Source organism: Hemitrygon akajei, chromosome 14 (assembly GCF_048418815.1).
Source record: "Hemitrygon akajei chromosome 14, sHemAka1.3, whole genome shotgun sequence".
Lineage (NCBI taxonomy): Eukaryota > Metazoa > Chordata > Chondrichthyes > Myliobatiformes > Dasyatidae > Hemitrygon > Hemitrygon akajei.
In genome coordinates this window covers 23,212,397-23,233,437 of record NC_133137.1, presented here as the reverse complement: position 1 = coordinate 23,233,437, position 21,041 = coordinate 23,212,397, and the positions used below count along the sequence as shown (strand labels likewise).

Here is a 21,041-nt window from a genome sequence, read left to right as displayed (position 1 = left end):
CTGGCGTATGCCATAAAATTTGTTGCTTTGTGGCAGAGTACATTGCAATACATAATATCTACAAATTATAATACGTATATATTAAAATTAAATTAAATATGTAGTACAAAAGGAGAGGGAAAAATACTGAGGTAATGTTCATGGGCTCATTGTCCATTCAGAAAACCAATGGCAGAGGGGGAAGAGCTGTTCCTGAAGCTATGAGTGTGTGCTTTCATGCTCCTCTACTTCCTTCTCGATGATAGCAGTGAGAAGCGGGCATGTCTTGGGTGATGGGGGTCCTTAAATATGGCTGCTGCCTTTTTGATGCATTGCCTTTTGAAGGAGTCCTGTTTGTTGGAGAGGCTAGTGTCCATGATGCATCCGACTTTACGAGTTTACAACCTACTGCAGCTTTTTTTGATCCTGTGCAGTGGCCCCTCCATACCAGATGGTGATACAACCAGTTAGAATATTCTCCATGCTACATCTGTAGATATTTGAAAGTGTCTAGAGTAACATACCAATTCTCCTCAAACTCCTACTGAAATAGGCCACTGTCATGCCTTCTTTGTAACTACATCAAAAATGTTGGGCCCAGGATAGATCCTCTGAGATGCTGACACCCAGGAACCTGAAACTGCACACCCTTTCCACTTCTGATCCCTTGATGAGGAAAAGTTTCAAGGGTGTTCTCAAAGCCTCCTTGACAATATGTCTGCAGGCCCTGGATTGTGCTTGCAGCTCCTCTTAAATAAATATTGGCCACCTTCTAGTTTTCTGGTACCTCTTTCCCAGCTTTTCACAATGCCCTAGAATATACATGGTTAGGCCTAGAGATTTACCGACCTTAATGCACTTTAAAAACACCTAAATCTCCTCTGTCGTAATTGCACTTCAAAACATTGCAACTCTCTTTCCCGAATTCCCTATCTTCCATAACCTTTTCCACTCTAAATACAGATGAGAATTACTTACTTTAGACCTTATCCATCTCCTGTGACTACAGTGATCCTTTACGGAATCCATTCTCACTCAGGTTACCCTTTTATATTTAACATCCTTACAGCATCTCCTAAGACTCTCCTTTATCACTTTTGTCAAAGCTATCTCATGTTCTCTTTTTGCCCTTCTAATTTCCCTCATGTATACTCCTACATCTCTTATTTTTGATTCTCTTAATCCCAGCACAGCCTTGAACTGACACGTGCCTCCTTTTTCTTGACAATATTCCTTGTCAACCAAGGTGCCCCCCAGCTATGTGGAGTACTTCACCGTGTCTTCAACCTGAGCCTGAGTCTCCAGAGGGTTCCTGTGCTGTGGAAGACGTCTTGCCTGTACTGAAGATGCCACACCCCAGTGGCTCCAATGACTACAGACCGGTGGCATTGACCTCCCACATCATGAAGACCCTGAAGAGACTTGTTCTAGAGCAGCTCCAGCCTATGGTTAGGCCACACTTAGAACCCCTCCAGTTTGTCCCCGACTAGGAGTTCAGGATGCCATCGTCTACCTGCTGAACTGTGTCTACGCCCACCTGGACAAGCCGGCGAGCACTGTGAGGGTCATGTTTTTTGACTTCTCCAGTGCGTTCAACACCATCTGCCCTGCTTTGCTGGGTGAGAAGCTGACAGTGATGCAGGTGGATGGTTCCCTGGTGTCATGGATTATTGATTACCTGACTGGCAGACCACAGTACGTGCGCTTGCAACACTGTGTGTCAGACAGAGTGGTAAGCAGCACTGGGGCTCCACAGGGGACTGTCCTGTCTCCATTTCTCTTCACCATCTACACCTCAAACTTCAACTACTACACAGAGTCTTGCCATCTTCAGAAGTTTTCTGATGACTCTGCCATAGTTGGATGCATCAGCAAGGGAGATGAGGCTGAGTACAGGGCTACGGTGGGAAACTTTGTCACATGGTGTGAGCAGAATCATCTGCAGCTTAATGTGAAAAAGACTAAGGAGCTGGTGATGGGCCTGAGGAGGGCTAAGGCACCGGTGACCCCTGTTTCCATCCAAGGGGTCAGTGTGGACATGGTGGAGGATTACAAATACCTGGGGATATGAATTGATGATGAACTGGATTGGTCAAAGAACACTGAGGCTGTCTACAAGAAGGGGCAGAGCCTTCTCTATTCCCTGAGGAGACTGAGGTCCTTTAACATCTGCTGGAAGATGCTGAGGATGTTCTACAAGTCTGTGGTGGCCAGTGCTATCATGTTTGCTGTTGTGTGCTGGGGCAGCAGGCTGAGGGTAGCAGACACCAACAGAATCAACAAACTCATTCGTAAGGCCAGTGATGTTGTGGGGGTGGAACTGGACTCTCTGACGGTGGTGGCAGGAAAGAAGATGCTGTCCAAATTGCATGCCATCTTGGACAATGTCTCCCATCCACTCCATAATGTACTGGTTAGGCACAGGAGTACATTCAGCCAGAAACTCATTCCACCGAGATACAACACTGAGCGTCATAGGAAGTCATTCCTGTCTGTGGCCATCAAACTTTACAACTCCTCCCTCGGAGTGTCAGACACCCTGAGCCAATAGGCTGGTCCTGGACTAATATCCACTTGGCATTATTTACTTATTATTATTTAATTATTTATGGTTTATTTTGCTATATTTCTACACTATTCTTGGTTGGTGCAAATGTAATGAAACCCAATTTCCCTCAGGATCAATAAAGTATGTCTGTCTGTCTTATTCCTGTCAGCGTTGCCCTCCACTTTAATAGGAAAATGCTAGGCTTGAATTCTTAAAGCTGTTTGAAGGATGTTCTCAAAGCCTTCTTGAAAATGTGTAACTTGTACAGGTTGACTAGGAGAGCTGTTTGAAGATAAAGATATGTCTGGCAAGTGGGAAGTTGCTAAAAGCGAGAGAGGGAGAGTTCAGGTCATAAAAGATCATGAACAATTAAACAGCAAATTGGAAGGATGCATCTGAAAACACCCATTGTCAATAATGTGCCAAAGATCATTTATGACCATGATCAGAATCGGAATCACTGGCATATGTCATGAATCCAGAAATATTGAATGGATGATCAACCTCAGCTTCCTTCTGAGATTCCCATCATCACCAGGAAGCCATCCATCAGGTAACATGACTCAGTGCACATCATTTCAAGGAAAAGCTAATAGGACTGAATACGACATAGGGTGTGAATAAAGGTAACATCTGAGTTGTAGGAGTGAAACTTGCATTCGAGAACTAGCTGAGTCTTCAGGCAAGTTATTGAGTATGGGTATAAAGCTAGCATTTTCTTGGCCTTGTGGAATATCGTCTTAGTAGATCGGCATCAAAATGGTTGTTGTGATGCATCTAGTGTGGTAGTGTAGTGGGTAGAGCTTCCACCGCTGGCTAGCTGACTCTCCCTGCCAGTACATAGCCTCTCCAACAGCAAGCCTTGTGTAGTGCCTCCTCACTGGCAACACACAGAAACTGAACTCCTTTTGAACTCAGGCTGAACCTCAGAGGACAGGGAGGAGGTCTGGCCCCTGCACACGTAGCATGCAGACCCACCGGCATGTGGAGACACCCTGGTGCTCATGAACTAGATCCGCAGCTATGAGTAAATAGCCCCACTACTTTGTGGGCAGCCTTGGGAGGAACAAAAGCTACGGTAGTAAATCAAAACAGCAAATCCAGAGTGGAGACCCTAAGGCAGCTGGATGTCTTGGAACATCCTTCCGGCAGCTCCTGCAGCCAAGCCAGTGCCAAACTTATTGCTTCATAAGCTTTCTTTAGGATTACACTGATGAGGCTGAGAGGGAGACCTTGATGACTGGACATCTCAGGATCTCCATACCTTCTCCCCAGGCTTGTGATGATGATCATCGTCACCCATTATCCTTCAAGACAGATGGATCCCAATCAACCTTATCCTATTCACAATATATGATCAGTTTATTCTCAATCATGAGCAAAGTGATGCAAGGTGTCATTGCTTGATAATCCTTCACCAAAAACATGCATGCACTGCAGTTACTCACCCTGGCTACTCAAACAGCACCTTCCAAACTTAATGACCTCTCTTAGCAGGGAAAGTAAGGCTCAAGGAATATGAGATTACCCCCAGTCTAGGTTTCTTTTCAAATAACACAACATCCTGATTTGGAAATAGATCTCTGATACTTCACAAGAGCCACATTTAAGACCCCAATAAAAATCTTGGGTACCTTCATTAGAAGAACTACAATGGCTCAAGAGCATTTTCACTGTTATTTTCTGAAAACATGTTATAGAAGGCCAATAAATGCTGGCCTTGCAATCATTGCTCAAATGCTAAATATCAACACTTCTTTAATACATTCCCATGTTTTAAGAACATTTAATTTAATGTAATGTGAAGCACTGTTTAATATGCTTCCTGGAGGAGTGCATTCACTACATTGTTTCCACTTGTAGCTATTCATAAATTTCTGCTCTACATTTCTGAAGATAAGCTGATTTTCCATGAATCAGAGTATAAGAGTTGTAAAGTACAGAAATGGACTCTTTGACCCAATTTGTCCATGTCAACCATGATTCCTGCCTGCGCCAATCCCATCTGCCTGCAAGAGATTAGTATTCTTCTACTCCTTTCCTATCCATCCAAATACATTTTAAATGCTGTAATTGTATCTGCCTTGGCAGCCTGTTCCATATAAACCCCACCCTCAGTATGAAGAACCTTTGCCCCTCTGTTCTCCTTTAAATTTTTCCCTAGGCAGTTTCCAGAGTAGGTTACATGGTCAGCACAACATTGTGGGACAAAGAGCCTGTAATGTGTTGTAGATTTCTAAGTTCTCACCTTAAACCTATGGCCTCTAGTTTTAAACTGCCCATCCTAGGAAATAAAACTCTGACCATCTAACCTTTATGCCCCTCAATTTTATAAACCTCTATAAGGTCACTTCTCAGCCTCCAATGGTCCAGTGAGAATAAAGACAGCCCACCCAATCTCTCTTTACAACTAAAGCAAGAACTTCCATACAATATCCAAGTGAATCTCTTCTACAATTTTTCCTAACTTACCACATCCTTTATGTAGCATGGTTACCAAAAATGCTCACAATTCTCCAAGTGTGGCCTTGTTCTGTACAACTGCGATGAGAAACCCCCACAACTTACACTCAATTCATGAAGCCAAGCACATCACGTCTTTATCATTACCAATATAACTGTGTCACCAATTTCTGAAAACTATAAACTTACATCCCAATATCCCTCCCATATTTCCATCCCTAAAAGGAAAACAGATTAAAAACCTTATTGCTTTTAACTTAATTGAGTTTCCCAGTATTTTCCAGTTCTACAGAAAAATAAAATGTAAGTCAAACTCTGAACACATTTTGGTAGTCCTCACAAAACTTCTAAGTCTCTGTGTTGACCATAAGAACATAAGAAACAGTAGCAGTAGTGGATCACTTGGCCCTTCAAACCCATTCCACCAAGTAATAAAGCTATAAAAACACAAAATGCTGGCAGAACTCAGCAGGCCAGACAGCATCTATGGGAGGAAGTAGTGATGTCGTTTCGGGCCGAAACATCGTCACTACCTCCTCCCATAGATGCTGTCTGACCTGCTGAGTTCTGCCAGCATTTTGTGTTTTTATTTATTTCCAGCATCTGCAGATTCACTCGTGTTGCCAAGTAATAAAGCTGTTGTTTTACATCAGCCACACTTTCCTGGACTGAGCCCGTATTCCAAAATCTTGAAAGTACTCAGTGACTGAAAAGCCAGAACCTCCTTGGTTAGAGAATTCCAAAAATTCCCAACCTTGTGAATGAAGAAGTTTCTTCTTATATCTAGAATATTATGATTATTTTGCTTCCGTTATGCCCACTCGACTATCTGAAAAGACTCGACATTCTAATAGATGAAAATACTATTCTTGCATCTACATACCCTGTCAAGCTCCTGAGTAATTTTGCATGTTTCAATAAGATAACCTCTTATTGTTCTCAACTCTATATAGACCCAGTCTGCTTAATTGGTCCTCAATGAACAGACAATCCCCACATCTCAGTTAAACCTTGATTGCACTTCTGTTGCATGTATATCTTTCCGTAAGAAGGGAAACCTGATCTACACACAATATCTTATGTGCAGTTTTACTAAGACAGACAGACAGACAGACAGACCGGGTACTTTATTGAATTTCAGCAATCAACTCTAACATAGTGTTAGTCTTCTTAGGTGCTTACTGTACTGCAGATTACTTTAAAATGATTCCTGGAATAGGATAATCAAACCTCTCTGAATAGCAATACTTTACAAATTCTCACCCTTTAGAAAATACTCCATGTAGATGACCTTGCATTTTTCTACATTATTTGCAATCTGCCACTTCCTTTCACTGAGCCAGCCTACATCCTCCTCATAACCCACAATCTCACTCATTTGTCATGGCCTCCGAAGCCAAAAATGACTTTTTAAAAAAAATTCCTACTTCTTGTTCCCTGTCTGTTGTTCATTTCTACAACCAACCAGTTCATTACTCCAATTTAATCCTCTAGTTTTGTTAAATAATCTCTTAGTTGGCACTTTACCTGTAATTGCATATAGCTCATCCATTTATTGTCCTTTATCAATTATGATTAAACCTCAGAAAACCATAAACAGATCTGTCAAACCTATTTCCTTTTCATAAATGTACGTAAACTCTACCCAATCATATTTTTTAAATTCCTGAAGGTTCCAATTATTGTCACAGTTTCGTACTGTTGCTGTTACACAAATAGGAGGGAGAATGAAAATCTGGTTAAGTGGTGACACAACGACAGCATCAGCAAAAGCAAAGAGCTGATTATTGACTATAGGAGGAAGAAGTCGAAAGTCCATGAACCAGCATTCATTTGGGGATCAGTGGAGAGAGTCAGTAACTTTAAATTCCTTGGTACTAACATTCAAGAGAATCTGTCCTGGGACCAGTAATTAAGTGTCATCACAAAGAAGGCATAACAGTGCCTCTACTTTCTTGAAAGTTTGTATAGAATCGGCATGTCATCAAAAACTTTGACTAACTTTGATAGGTGCACATTGAAGAATGTCCTAGCAGGTTGTATCACTGCCTGGTATGGAAACACCAAGGTCCAAAAATGGGGGGGGGGGGGGGGGGGGGAAACTACAGTAAGTGGAAGGTACAGCCCAGTCCATCACAGGTAAAGTCTTCCCCACCATTGAATATATTTATATGGAGCTATTATCAAAGACCACTGCCATACAGATCATGCCTTCTTCTCACTACTACCATTGGGCAAGAGGTACGGGACCTTGATTCCCACATCTGGAATAGTTACTGCTCTGCAACTACCAGGCTCCTGAACTGGCATGGGTAACTTCATTCACCACTACTCTGAATTGATTCTACAACCTACTGATACATTTATAAGGACTTTTTTTACAACACATATTCTCAGTATTATTTGTCTTGCACATTGATTGTTTGCCAGTCTCGTCTGTTATGTCCATTTTTTTTGTAAAATCTACTGTATTTCTTTTTTCCTGTAAATGCCTGGAAGAAAATTAATCTCACGGTAATGTATGGTAACATATACGTACTTTAAGTTTACTTCGTACTTTTGAATTTTGAACTTGTTTTCTGGCTTAAAGGACTATACAGAAGCACGTTATGTTCGAATAACTTTCCCAAAAAATGGTAAAGATGTAGTGGCAATTGAAATATTATGCAAAGTACAAGTTTATATTCCAATAATATTGATTATATTCATTGGATCATGCTTAGCCTTAATACTTAGTAAGATTTTAGCTATTTAATTACGGTAGTTATTAGAATCTCAGTAGTTAAAGAAAAGTCTAGATGACAAACATATATTGATGTGACCTGCAAAATCACGCAACTGACAGAAATGCTGAACAAGCAGATTTGCTAGCATTGTATTGAAAAGTGCCCTGTAAACCCACACAAATGAATCAGTGGCCTTCAACTATAAGGCTTGCAATAGTGTCAAAAGAATTTTCTATACAGTCCACAATGATAACAATACCTCACAGTAAAATGGACTGATTGTCAGTAAAACACAATCTGGTATTCTCCAATGTTGGCAAACCATTAAAAAAACAAATATTTAAGTAGGTTGGCTAAAATTAACTAACATAATGGGATAAATTATGATGACGAGTCATTTAGATTTTTAGAGATTATAAAACAAAGTGTTTGAATTGCCTAGAACCTGAGAAAGCAAGTTGAGCCCGACTCTGCTAGCACTTCTAGCTTTTTGTTTCTGAATTACATGGATGCCGATCCACGTTTTCCCTGAGCATAATAAAATATTGATAGTTTACCCAGCACCACATATAACATGAGAACAGTCTCACAGCTCAGGCAGGGGCCTCTCAGTCTGGTTATTTTTTGAATTTTTGGTGTACTGTACAGTTCAGTGAAAACTAAATCTATGCGCAAAGCACGGGAAAACAAGGAGGACAGAAACAGCAAACACGAGTAAGTCTGCAGATGCGGAAATTCAAACAACACACACAAAATGCTGGTGGAACACAGCAGGCCAGGCAGCATCTGTCTATCAGGCAGGACAGAAACAGCACCATTTGCGATTTTTTATATAGTTAGTAAAAGTTGGCACCTCTAAGCCATCGCAGCAGGAAGTGGTCATCCTGAACAGGAAGACTGGGCAAGATATCTTGAATATTCTCTCGGAACTGTAGACATAGAGAAAAAATATAGTATCAGACTAATATCACATTTATAACTGAAGTCCAAATGCACAACTATCAGCAGTATGTAGTGTTTGCTAATACATGCAGAACTTAAAGTGCAGGACAAACTAGAGCAATGCTTCACAAGCACTTGGCCCTGCCATATAGCTAATTCCATTAAACAGCATGCAAATAGGATCTCTTAAGCTTTGATAAATTGTTTTCTATCCATGCCATAAAGAGCTCTGTGTATTAGCACACCCACCTCTGTTTGGCAAGCACCACAAATACTTGGAATTTAAAAAAAGTGCTCTATCATGGCCCTTAGGAAATACAGAACTTACCCTAAACTGATGATGTCCACATGTAGTGTATTTATTACCAGATGTAAAACAACAGTCATTAATGTGTGTTTCTATTTGAAGTATGCATCTAAGTAAAACACTGGAATCTTAAATTAATTAAGCACAAACCAGTTTGTTACAGTGAGAGACTAATGAAGATAAACTAGTGAGCGCAGATTTGTGAAAAGATTAAAGTCCAAATATTTCAGTATACATGCAAATTTAACTACATATTGGATTAATTCCTGTAAGTTTTTGGGACATTTGTTATGGGTGGAGGGTGCCTTTAGTTACCTTTAGTTCAATGAAGAATTAGCTTTATTGTATAAAATTACATGCTGATTTTTTGATACTGAAAACAGTTAAGGTAAGAGGAGGTCAGGCAATATTTATGGAAAGAAAAATCAATGATCGTTTCAAGGCAATTGCAAGTTTGATATTTCAGTAACATTTGAGTAATATTGTAAATATATTGTTGGATTGAGCATTCTTTGTTGTTTACATAATTCATTATGGATTATATGTAAAAACACGTGAACAACATACGTCATTATGCCACCATGTCATAAGTGCGTGCGTCACTAAAGTGATAAAAGAAGTAGACATGAATTTCCCAGCTCCACATTTTTATGTTTTGGAGTTACAAAATTTAACAGCAATGAGCTTCTGACAGAGCGCTCAAAATTGAGCAAGTTGGTTAAAATTGTTGAGCGACAATGCTAATGCTAATAATTATTACTGATAATAGTAAATAAAATTGATTAAACAAAACCCAATGACCTCCTCTATTTGAAAACTACACTTTCACATTTTGCTATTTTGAATTTAAATCAGCCCAGGTACTTCTGAATGATCAAAATTTCTTCCACGCTAATTGAAATTTCAGATACTTTTTGGCTTATGGCATACATGACTAATAAAGACTGCAATGATCGGCTGTGCATGGAAAGGAAGCACCACTCAGATGCAGTATGTTCCAGGTACTCTAAGCTGACGTCTTTGAAGAAGTGTAGGATGGACTGTACACCATATATGCTCATGTAGCACAAGCTCGAGGAGTTTTCAAGGCTGTCTGAAAGAGAAATTTTTCTTTCCCAACACTATCATCTCTCGCCAAGATCAGCATAAATAAAATGTGTTCCTTCAGCTAATTTTGTATATTTTGTTCAAGCAGATCTCCATGATTTCCGGGAGGTGCCAAAGGGCAAGGTTCACATTTTGCTATTCTGCACAACTACACTATCTTGTCACACAATTAAATGGAAATCTTCTGCCTAGAATTCACCGAGGTGGAGATACCGGTGATATCATAAATTCAGCTAACGTACTTGTCTGATATTGTATTTGTACAGTAAAACTGCACTTAGGTCCAGAAGAGTGTAGGGCTGAAGACACATCTTACCATGGCAACAGCAAATTTAAATTCAAATAATTAAATAAATCTGGAATAAAAAACTGATTTTAGAACTGTCGGCTGTGAAATCTTTTGGTTGTCTGATAAAATTTAAAGAAAAGGAAGTCTGTCATTTCCACAACAGCGTGCTTAACTCTTTGATGGACCTCACAAGCTCCTTTATCACCCAAGCATATTTCATGACAGATAATAAATGTTGACCTTGCTGGAAAATTATAAGTGAATTAAAATGCTGGAAACAAGAATTACAGTTGTGTCATGCATGAAAAAAAAGCACCAAGCAGCGTTCATTTGGGAAAGGCAAGTGTGCTTTTTGTGTTTTGCTCTTTGTGAATTCTACCACAGAGGGACAATATCACAATTGTAAGTTTGCTTGGAAACCTAGTGCTATTCCTTCAACTATGGATGAACAGTGTTGCCACACCATAGATGTTGAATACAACAACCTCCCGCAGTTATGGTCGACTACATAAGGCAAGCAGAGTAAGTGGTAGTGAGTATGGGAATCAGAGAGTAAAGATCAGATAAATGTGTGCCTATTGCTTTAGTCTTCTGGATCAATGGGACCAGTTCAAAAGTTCATAGTTCAAAGTAAATTGTATTATCAAAGTACATATATATCACCATATACCATCCTGAGATTCTCTGCAGTACTCTGCAAATCTATAGAATAAGAACTATAACAGGATCAATGAAAGATCAACTAGAGTGCAAAACACAACAAAATACAAATAAACAGTAATAAACAACTAGAACATGAGATAACAAGATAAAGAGTCCTTAAAGTGAGATCATTGCTTGTGGAACATCTCAATGGATGGGCTAGTGAGTGTAGCTATCCCCTTTTGTTCAAGAGCCTGATTCTTGAAATGCATGGTGTGGGTGCTGAGGCTCTTGTACCTTCCACTTGGCAGCAGCAGCGAGAAAAGAGCATGGCCTGTTTGGTGTGGACCTTTGTTGATGGATGTTGCTTTCCTATGGCAGCATTTCAAGTAGATGTGCTCAACAGTTGAAGGGCTTTACCCATGATTTACCGGGTCAAATCCATGACATTTTGTAGGATTTTCCACTCAAGGACATGGGTGTTTCCATACCAGTAAAGACAGGACGGGTTGCATCTAAACAAAAATGGGACTAACGCCCCAACAGGAAGATTTGCTAGTATTGTAGGGAGAAGTTTAAACAACTTGGTTGGGGAATGGACCAGAAAAGAGATGTGAAGTTGAGGAGATGGAGCAGTCAGAAATAGAAATTAAATTCAGTCCAGTAGTCAGGACAGTAATGAGGATGATAAGACTTATGGGAGAAATGAAAGGCTAAATTGCATTTATTTTAATGCAAGCAATCTGATGAATAAATTAGGCAGAGATTGTTAACCAGCACATGGGTAGAATTTAGGTACAAAAAGGAGGCCAGGTACCTAATAGAGGAGTAGATGGAAGAACAGTTACATAGATGAATTAGAGAGATGCAAGTAAGATTCAAGTAATAGTGGGTTTCAATATTGATTTTCAGTGTCAGAGGGGTTGGAATTTTTAAACTACATCCAGCAAAGGTATTTGAGCCAGAACACGACCAAAAAAAGAAGGGCTAGTATTGCCAGGATAGAAATTGGGGAACCATTGGAAGCTGCAGGGCATGGCAGAGAGATGTTCCTGCCACTACTCCACCAACAGGAGATGCACCAGGGCTAAGGGAACGAAACGTCACCGCCCTTGAGCTGGCTAATGGAGCCAACTGGTGGTGTAGTGGCATCAGCACTGGACTTCAAGGCAGATGGTCCTGAGTTAAAACCCAGCTGGGTCCCAACTTGGGCAGCAGCAGTATCTGCACGGAAGAAAGGCCTGGCAATCTACTTCCATATCTTGCCATGAAAACCATGAGGTCATGAAGAGTCAGACTCGACTTAACGACTGAACAACACCAAAACCTGGCTAATGAGCCTACAGCTGACCCAAGGGCACTGTTGGAGGTGCAGCAAGCAGCGATGCCAAGCAGGAATCAACGTCCTGTAAATCTCATTGACCAAATGGTAGAAATTATAGCCAGTTTATCTGAGACAGTGTCTATAGCTCAAACACTTTAAGTTAGTTATGAGACAAGACAAGGATCATTCAAAACTAAGGGCCTGGTTTGTGGAAGGCTGTTTGCCAAATAAAAAGATAGAACCCGGCAAAAGTAGATTGGGGAAAGCTATATGCAGCAAGGTCTACACTGATAGGTGGAGAGCATTTACATGCAAAATTACAAGAATTCAAGGCCAATGTGCTCCCAGAAAGATGAAAATACAGGGAACCCTAGACATTAAAGGATATCAAAATCTGGAAAACGAAACACTTGGAAGCATATAACAGGAATGAGAACTGAAAACAGAGGAGACCCTTCATGAGAACACACACTTAATAAAAGGTCAGGGCAGCAAACAGGGTGCATAAATTATCATATTGAACAGAATTAAGAAAAAGTACAAACAAAGGTATAATTAAGGCCAAATTGGGTAAACAGGGAATGAGAAGGGCACACTAGAGACCAAAGCAATAATCTGTGTGTAGAGTTCAGAAGACATACTTCCGGTGAAGTTGTAAATGAATACCTGTCATGTTTACTCACTATGGAGAAACACAATGCAACTCGAGAATTCAGTGGCAGGAAGAGTGAAATTCAAAACGTTAGCATTAAAAAGGAGGTATTAGGTGTCTGGCGTGCTTAAAGGTGACCAAATCCCCAGGGCAAGAGTAGAGATTTTGTGGGTCCTGATAGAAAATTTTAAATCTTTGCTAGACACAGATTTCAAATGACTAGAGGATAACAAATGTACTACACTTATTCTAGAAGGGCCACACAGACAAGTCTGGTAACTACATGCCTGAGAACTCAACGTCAGAACTAAAGCAGTTATTAGAAACAGTCTGTGGGATAGGATTAATCGACACATGGAAAGACAGGATTAATTAATTATAGTCAGCATGGTTGAGCTATGGGTAGATCCTGTCTGGCAAAGTTAACTGAATTTTTTGAAAAGCTAACAAATTAAATTGATAATGCATTTGAAAGCATACCTAGACATAAGTAAAGTCTTTGACAAGATCCCATAAGAGGCTAGTTACAGTCATTCTGAGACTGAACAGATTTGATACTGCTTCACCATATCAGCTGGTGGAAATCTTGCTAGTAAGTCAAAAGGTTGCCGCTCAGTGCGGTACACTCAAAGATGAAAGAAATGAAGTCCACCCTACTTTTTCAGCTGGACAGAAAAGTCCAAGACAATTCTTAATGAACAAGAGTTATCCCTTGTTTCCTGTCTAATACTTATCCCTATTTCTTATTTAATAATTTCCCACTCTGGATCAATAAAGTACTTACTATTATTATTATTTTATCATTGCTAAAATAGTCTATTTTAAAAGAAGCCATTTTAAAATTCACCCTACTCAGAAACAAAACACCTGTCATTATGTGAACTCATTTTAAAAAATACATAAAATTTACTTGTATTCTAAACTAATCACTTACAATTTTAAGGAGGTCATGAATATTTTAATGATTTTTTGGCGTGGATTCTTCAGAATACAGTCATAACACTGGCTGTCGGCTAGTTCACTCTGTGACAGTGGTCAAAGAATTGTCAAATATACAAGTTAGATAGTATTATAGACTTTGGGTAAAGCTATAGAACAAAATCGCTGTTTTTTTTAACAGGAATCACAACACAGTTGTGAATCACCCCAGGAAATTCTGGTATGCTATAATTACTAGTCCAGATCATTTGGTCACACTATCTTGGAAATGGCATAGAGTGCACCATAGAGGTCTTTTTAGGCAATCCTTCAAGATTTGAGTTTTGTGGGATAGGAGATGACTGGTAAGCACTAAATGGGAATTGCCACCCATGGGGCAGCTGGCATTTGATGGTTTTTATATTATTTATACCTTCTATTGTTGTGTGCACATTTGTTCCTTGTTCTCCTGTCACAGAAATTCAAGGCACTCAGTATGTTCACATATATATCCCTTTTCCATGATGAAACTTTTATGTAGTTACAGGTCAAGATCAGGGCTTTACAATTGTTTCAAGGGGATTTTGAGAACATCCTTGAATAAATTTTCCGTTCTGGGAAGTTCTTGCTGTGATGAAACTTAAAGTAAAATGCTTTTTCAAGATAGTACTGAGCTGTGGTCTCCATTGAGGTTATGGCTCAAATTTAGTTGTTTTTGTTTGGTTTGTAGGATTGGTTTTTGGGGACAGAAAGGAGGTTAAGGTTTAGGGACAGGGATGTGGGGAAATTAGAAGTCAGGTCAGAATCTAAGCCTCCACTCTGCACTCGAAGGCCAGCAATGTGGATGTGGGACATCCGCGGTCAGATACTGGGCTGGCTGATCAACGTGGATGAGGGTCAGCGATTTGTCGGCAAGTTCTGGAGTCGGAGTTCAATGCGGACAGGAGTAACCAGGTCCAAAGTCTTCCCTCCACCCCCACCAGGTACGTAAATTGGGGAGATCGGAGCTCAAGACCTAAGTTCAGAGGGTCCTGTCATCCGCAAGTCTGAAGTTTGAGGCCTAGTGTTCGCAACGGGGTCCTGGGGACAATGCTGAGAATAGAGGTTCGAGGGTCAAATCAGAACTTCAGAAATCAAGGCCAATAGGCTGGAGTATGAGTTTGCTAATCTCTGCAGGTCTGATGGGGAGGTCAAAACCTGTCAGCAAATCTGTGTCCAAGTCTGCTGGAGGCTGCAAACAACCTGTCCTGGGATTGGAGGGCTGTTTTGTCTTTGTTGTTTTGTCACTTGTTGTGCTCTATGTTGTTCTGCCACGCATTGTGGGCATGCTGTGTTGGTGCCAGAATGTGTGGCCACACTGGCATGGCTGCCCCCAGCACATCTTTAAATCTCACTTAAGGGGAACACGAGGGGAAACTTCTTCACTCAGAGGGTCGTGGGTGTGTGGAATGAGCTGCCAGCACAAGTGGTGTATGGGAGCCCAATTTCACCATTTAAGATAAGTTCGGATAGGTACATGGGTTGTAGGGATATGGAGGTCTATGGTCTCGGTACGGGTTGATGGGAGTAGGCAGTTTAAATGGTTTCAGCATGGACTAATTGGGCTGAAGGGCCTGTTTCTGTGCTGTACATCTCTATGACACATTTCACATATATTCTGGCTGTACATATATTCTGATGTACACGCAATAAATTATTTTGAATATTGAATCTTAGTTTGGAAGTCTGCTGTCATGGTTTAGCCAGTGCAACCGAAAAAAACCCACCACAAGAGCCTCACTGCTGAAGCTGCTTTCCCTAACCTATGAAAGAATTTGTAAAATTATGCACAGTCAGCACAAGTGCTTTAAGGTTCCTACTGTACATTGTCTATGCCACCGAAGCAGTCAGTAGACCACAATGCTTGACCTTTGAAAGCATGTCCTTGACTGACTGCTGAGAATGGTGAATTTCATCATCAGTTGAAAAGACCACATTAACAGATGACTCCCAAGATTGGAAAGTACCCCATGTTTTTGAGTCTCATCATCTAATCCAATTGCTGGGTGACAGGTTTGCCTGGTGAGGGCAAAATACAGAAGACCTCTGCCTTCTGAATGTTTAATTTAAGATCCATCCTCTAGTTTGTTTCACTGAAGGAGCTAACAATGCCTCAGCCAGGTCTCCAAATGTGCACATGCACAAACTTTGTCTATGAACTGTAAAGCAATGACTGGATTTGAGGTGATTTTTGCTTTTGGAGCCTAAATGTGGGGTTTCCAGTTCACCCTGTAGACCAACTGCACTCTAAGGGAAGTTTGTGGGAGGTAGTGTTGTGCAGTAATTCTGGTGGAGAGAATCCTATTACAGCTCAAAACCTGTGCCATCAGCTGGCTGGAGAGTTTAAGGACATCTTCAATTCTCACTACTGCATCGGAGGTTCCCAACTGCTTCAAAAGGACATCAATCATGAAGAGCAGGGTGAGTGAGCTTCCTTAACAGCTATCGCCTAGTAGCACACACATCTACCATGATGAAGTGCTTTGAAAGGTTAGTCATGGCTTGAGTTAACTCTTGCCTGAACAAGGATCTGGATCTGCTGCAATTTACCTACCGCAACAACAGCTCTACAATGGATGCAATTTCACTGGTTCTCCACTTGCCCTTGGACCACCTGGCAACATCAGGCTGTTATTTATTGATTATGCCCCAGTATTTAAAACTAGCATCCCCTCAGTACCTCCCTCTGCAACTGGATCCTTGACTTCCTTATCAGGACACCGCAGTGCGGATGGGAAATAACATTTCCTCCTCGTTGACGGTCAACACCGGCACTCCTCAAGGATGCGTGCTTAGCCCACTGCTCTATTCTCTCTACACCAACAACTGTGGCCAGACACAGCACCAACACCATCTATAAATTCACTGATGACTCAACTGCTGCTGGCAGAATCTCAGGTGATGACAAGGAGGCATAGAGGAGGGAGATAGATTGGATGGCTCACTGGTGTCGCAACCACAACTTCCCACTCAGCATTGGTAAGACGGTACACCATGGTAGTGTAGCTGTTAGCTCGGGGTGTCAGAATTCGGAGTTCAACTCCAACGTCATCTGTAAGGAGTTTACCTCCTCCCCAAAGAATGCACAGGTTTTCTCTGGGTGCCTCTGGTATGAAAGATGTACCGGTTAGTAGGTTAATCGGTCACTGTAAATTGTCCCGTGATGAGGCTAGGGTTAAATCAGGGGATTGCTGGGCAGTGTGGCTCAAAGTGCCAATTCCACGATGGATGGATGAATAAATAAAAGTGAAAAGGGTGAGCAGCTTGGAGTTCTGGGAGTCAACATCTCAGAGGATCTATCCTGGGCCCAACATATTGATGCAATCATGAACAAGGCATGACAGTAGCTATATGTCATAAGGAGTATGAGGAGATTTGGTATGTCACCATAGACTTGAGCAAATCTCTACAGGTGCATTCTGAATGGTTGACTCACCGAATGGCATGGAGGTTCCAATGCAGAGGAGCATAAAAAAAGCTGCAGAGGACTGTAGACTCTGCCAGCTCTATCATGAGCACCAGCCTCCCCACCATAGAGACCACCTTCAAAGGTAATACACACAGCAGGAGGAACAGAGCAGCTCAGGCAGCATCCATGGATGGGAATAAACAAACAGTAGATGTTTGGGACCGAGACCGGAAAGGAAGGGGAAAGATGCCAGAATAAGAAGGTGGGGGGTGGGGAGGAAGGGGTGGGGTGCCTCGAGCATCCGTTATTACGGACGGTCAGCATCCAGGAGAATATCCTTTCCTCATTACTACTGTCAGGAGGGAGGTACAGGAGCCTGAAGGTACACACTCAGTATTTTAGGAACAGCTTCTTCCCTTCCACCAACAGATTTTTGAACAGTCCATGAGCGCTACCTCAGTATTTTGTTCTCTGCTTTGGAATATTTTATAAATTTCTTATTGTAACATATTGAACTGCCGCAAAGTAACTAATTTCATGACATATGCCAACGGTAATAACCCTGATTCTGACTTATGAACAGTTTTCTTCATTTCGAATTACTGATATTTTATGATACCTGTGGTGAACGACATATACCTGTCTGGACACGCCCCTCTGCTGACTGCTCCTGTGGCTCCTCCCACAGACCCCTGTATAAAGGCGGTTGGAGGCACTGCTCTTCCCTCAATCTCCAGGATGTTGTGTGGTGGTCTCTTGCAGCTAATAAAAGCCCGTCTCCGAGAGTTATTGATGGTGCATCAATACCATAACCAAATATCTTTAGATTTTCTTAAGTAATGACATACCAATCGACACAACGAAAATTGTGCAGCATTGATTGCACGGCTAGAGGCGATACTTGCTACAAGGACAATAAATTGATTCCGTAAAGCCACATTTGAAAGCGAAAGGATAGCCATGATCTTCGATCGCCTTCAAGCTAGTCTCATTTCCAAAACTTCCAGTTCAGATCTCAGCACTGGGAAAGCAACGCCATCTCGGAGGTTATCAAAAGCGGAGTGTGTGCAAACATTTGAATGTCATTCCATGACCAAGGATGACCTGGAATAACTTTCGCCCTTGCGTTTTGCTCATGAATTCTTCTACCTCGCAACCGGGTTTAGTAATCTTAATCTGACTGATGTAGTGTTGAACTCTGTACGCACAACACTTTCAATCTTAATACTGTCCTCAGTTTACTTTCCATTCCTACAAGGCCTGGGGATCACAGCCGGCATACATCTTCCTAGTTCAATTAAGGGGTGAGCCAAAAGGTCCCTAACCCAGCGTGAGAGAATCTAATCTTGGGTTATACATACAATATAAACCCCGTCCTGACCGAAGCTGGTTGGCTTGATTCATCTCTGACCTGCACTCTGCTTCACCCGCTTACCTTGGCGAGAGTTTCCGCTTGCTTGGGACTTAGGTCGCCGACTCTGCCGCTCATTGCAGCTACTGTGGTTGAACTGACAACACGCTTCTGGGCGAAAATGTTACTACGCTTCGCCTCGCCCTTGACGCATCGCGCCGCCTCTCTAATCTATTCCTCCCTCTGCTGGTCTGACCCGAGTGTGTGTATAAATGGAAAACGTCATGCTGGATTTCTCAGAAAACAGAATCTGTTCCAAAACACAAACAGTGCCATCTATTTAAACTGAAAAGATTGTTAAAGCTGCAGTTATATCACACGGCGGGAGAAGAAGAGCCTTCGGTGTTTCAAAGCGAAATGCACGAAGCTCAAGTGCAAATATCGCGCCGAACTATTTAATAACAAGCAGTCAGCTTCCACAAACACGCTGGTGACACCCGGCTGTTCGGCGCTACCGTTTCCTTCAAGCCGCCGCTTCTCCGCTTGTCCAATCCAGGATGAAATGCAATTACCTATAAGGGAATAACAAAGTAATTGCCTTCGTACCACAGCATAAAACGCTGTATCATTGAAGTTAACTGTTTCTTCCACCACAACGTCTACCTCTTTCATTTCGATTTCCTCTCCATTTTCCGCCCCCTGTTTGACAATGTTCATCCACTGCACCAAATCCCTGTGGGTTCACCACCCCAATACCTGACTCGCATTTCTTCCGTTTGCAATTTAAAGTACGCAATTTACATATCGAAGTACCCTCTGCAAATCTATCCACTTTTCACGTCAGTCCTCTCCTTAAACCCTACTTTTAGAACAAGTCTTAGTTCCACCCTTTGTTGATTATATATCGCAGAATCAGATTCCGGTTTAATATCACCGGCATACGTCGTGAAATTTGTCAACTTTACGGCAGCAGGACAATGCAATACATGATAGAGAAGAAACAGAATTACAGTATATTTATATATAATTTAACTATATATAATAGTTATATTAAACATGTAGTGCAAAAATAGATATAAAAAAGTAGTGAGTTCGTGTTTATGTGTCCAATGTCCATTCAGAAATGTAATGGCAGCGGCGAAGAAGCTGTTCCGGAATCGTTGAGTGATCCAAGTCTTGGATCACTTTGGTTCACAGAATGAGTAATTGTTAACATCAGTTGTGGCATTGTTGTGGGCTACCATTGCATATTGTCTAACCTGAAGTAAATAGGTGTGTGCTGTGGTGCAAAACGAAAGCGCTCGTTTATTCTTTCACGTATGGGGTAGGGTCATTTCCCCGTCCATCTGGGTGACCCAGCTGTCCAAGTGGGAGTCTGTAAATGTTATTAGTACCACTGTTGAAAGGTTTCTCACAAAGCAAAACATTTATGCTGACATTGGTTCGCACCCTTGGCAAATGATTCCATGTGTTGGTTTAGTGACTAGCACAACGCTTTACAGTACCAGCAACCCGGGTTCAATTCCCGCCCCGTGAAAGCACAGGTTTTCTCCGAGTGAAACACAGTTTCCTCCTACAGTCTAAAGAACTACCGGTTGGTCATTGTAAGTTGTCCCGTAATCATATAAAATAATGAAATAAAAATATTGATTAAAGTTAAACTCTCTGTATATATCTTTAAACATTAGCAGTTCTTCGATGGTGTACTGCAACTGACCTATATTGTATTTCCATTTTTTTTTGCATTGTGTTACCCTTAATACACTGTATCAGCCCCACTCCCAGCCCCAAAGTGGCTTGAGACATGCCAGGCTCATCCTTTCTCTTCGTGGAAATCTGTTTCCTCTGAGTCTCCTGACACCATTCCCCAAAGATCTACAATAATGTTTTAAGTTACATGTCCCAATTCAGTTTATTTAGCTTAAATATTATTTTCTTTCCTAATTTTTTTTTTGCCCTAGTTCGGATACCACGTTTTCCTCATCAATATCTGATACATTCTGAAAACGCTCCCTTAGTTCCCCCATAAAATCTGCAGACGCGTTATAACAAAAAAAAATTTTATGTGAGACTAATGAAATCAAATAGACTAAACAAAATCAGAAAACGCTGGAAACCCTCAGCCAGGTGAGCTGCATCTGTGGCAAGAGAAACAGATCTAATGGTTAGTTTCACTTTCTTTCCTCCCCGACAGATGCTGCCTGACCTACTGACTTGTCCAGCCGGCACCTTCCCCTTTTGTTTCAGTTGTGGCATTGCCGAGCGAGCAGGTGAAACTCTATTGCTTTTCGAGGCCAAATTCTTTATCGCACTTTATAGTGAGGCGTTGCAAAGACTTTGATCAC

The 21,041-nt window shown here is 41.4% G+C and overlaps 1 protein-coding gene across 5 annotated transcripts in view; it reads right to left on the bottom strand.

Moving 5' to 3' along the window:
- The window catches only part of sec14l8 (SEC14-like lipid binding 8), a 70,090-nt gene extending 50,501 nt beyond the window's left edge, over positions 1 to 19,589 (bottom strand). For 2 of the 5 annotated variants that reach the window (XM_073065676.1, XM_073065679.1), the window contains exons 1-3: positions 19,360 to 19,589; positions 19,212 to 19,268; positions 8,570 to 8,645 (exon numbers count right to left, since the gene is read on the bottom strand). In XM_073065676.1, coding sequence (XP_072921777.1) covers positions 8,570 to 8,645; positions 19,212 to 19,268; positions 19,360 to 19,413 — 187 coding nt within the window. In that variant the 5' untranslated portion in view covers positions 19,414 to 19,589. Of the gene's footprint in view, positions 1 to 8,569; positions 8,646 to 18,780; positions 19,184 to 19,211; positions 19,269 to 19,359 lie in introns of those variants that run through there. The other 3 variants (XM_073065678.1, XM_073065677.1, XM_073065680.1) reach the window with 3 other exon arrangements.
- Between the last annotated feature and the right edge of the window lie 1,452 nt (positions 19,590 to 21,041).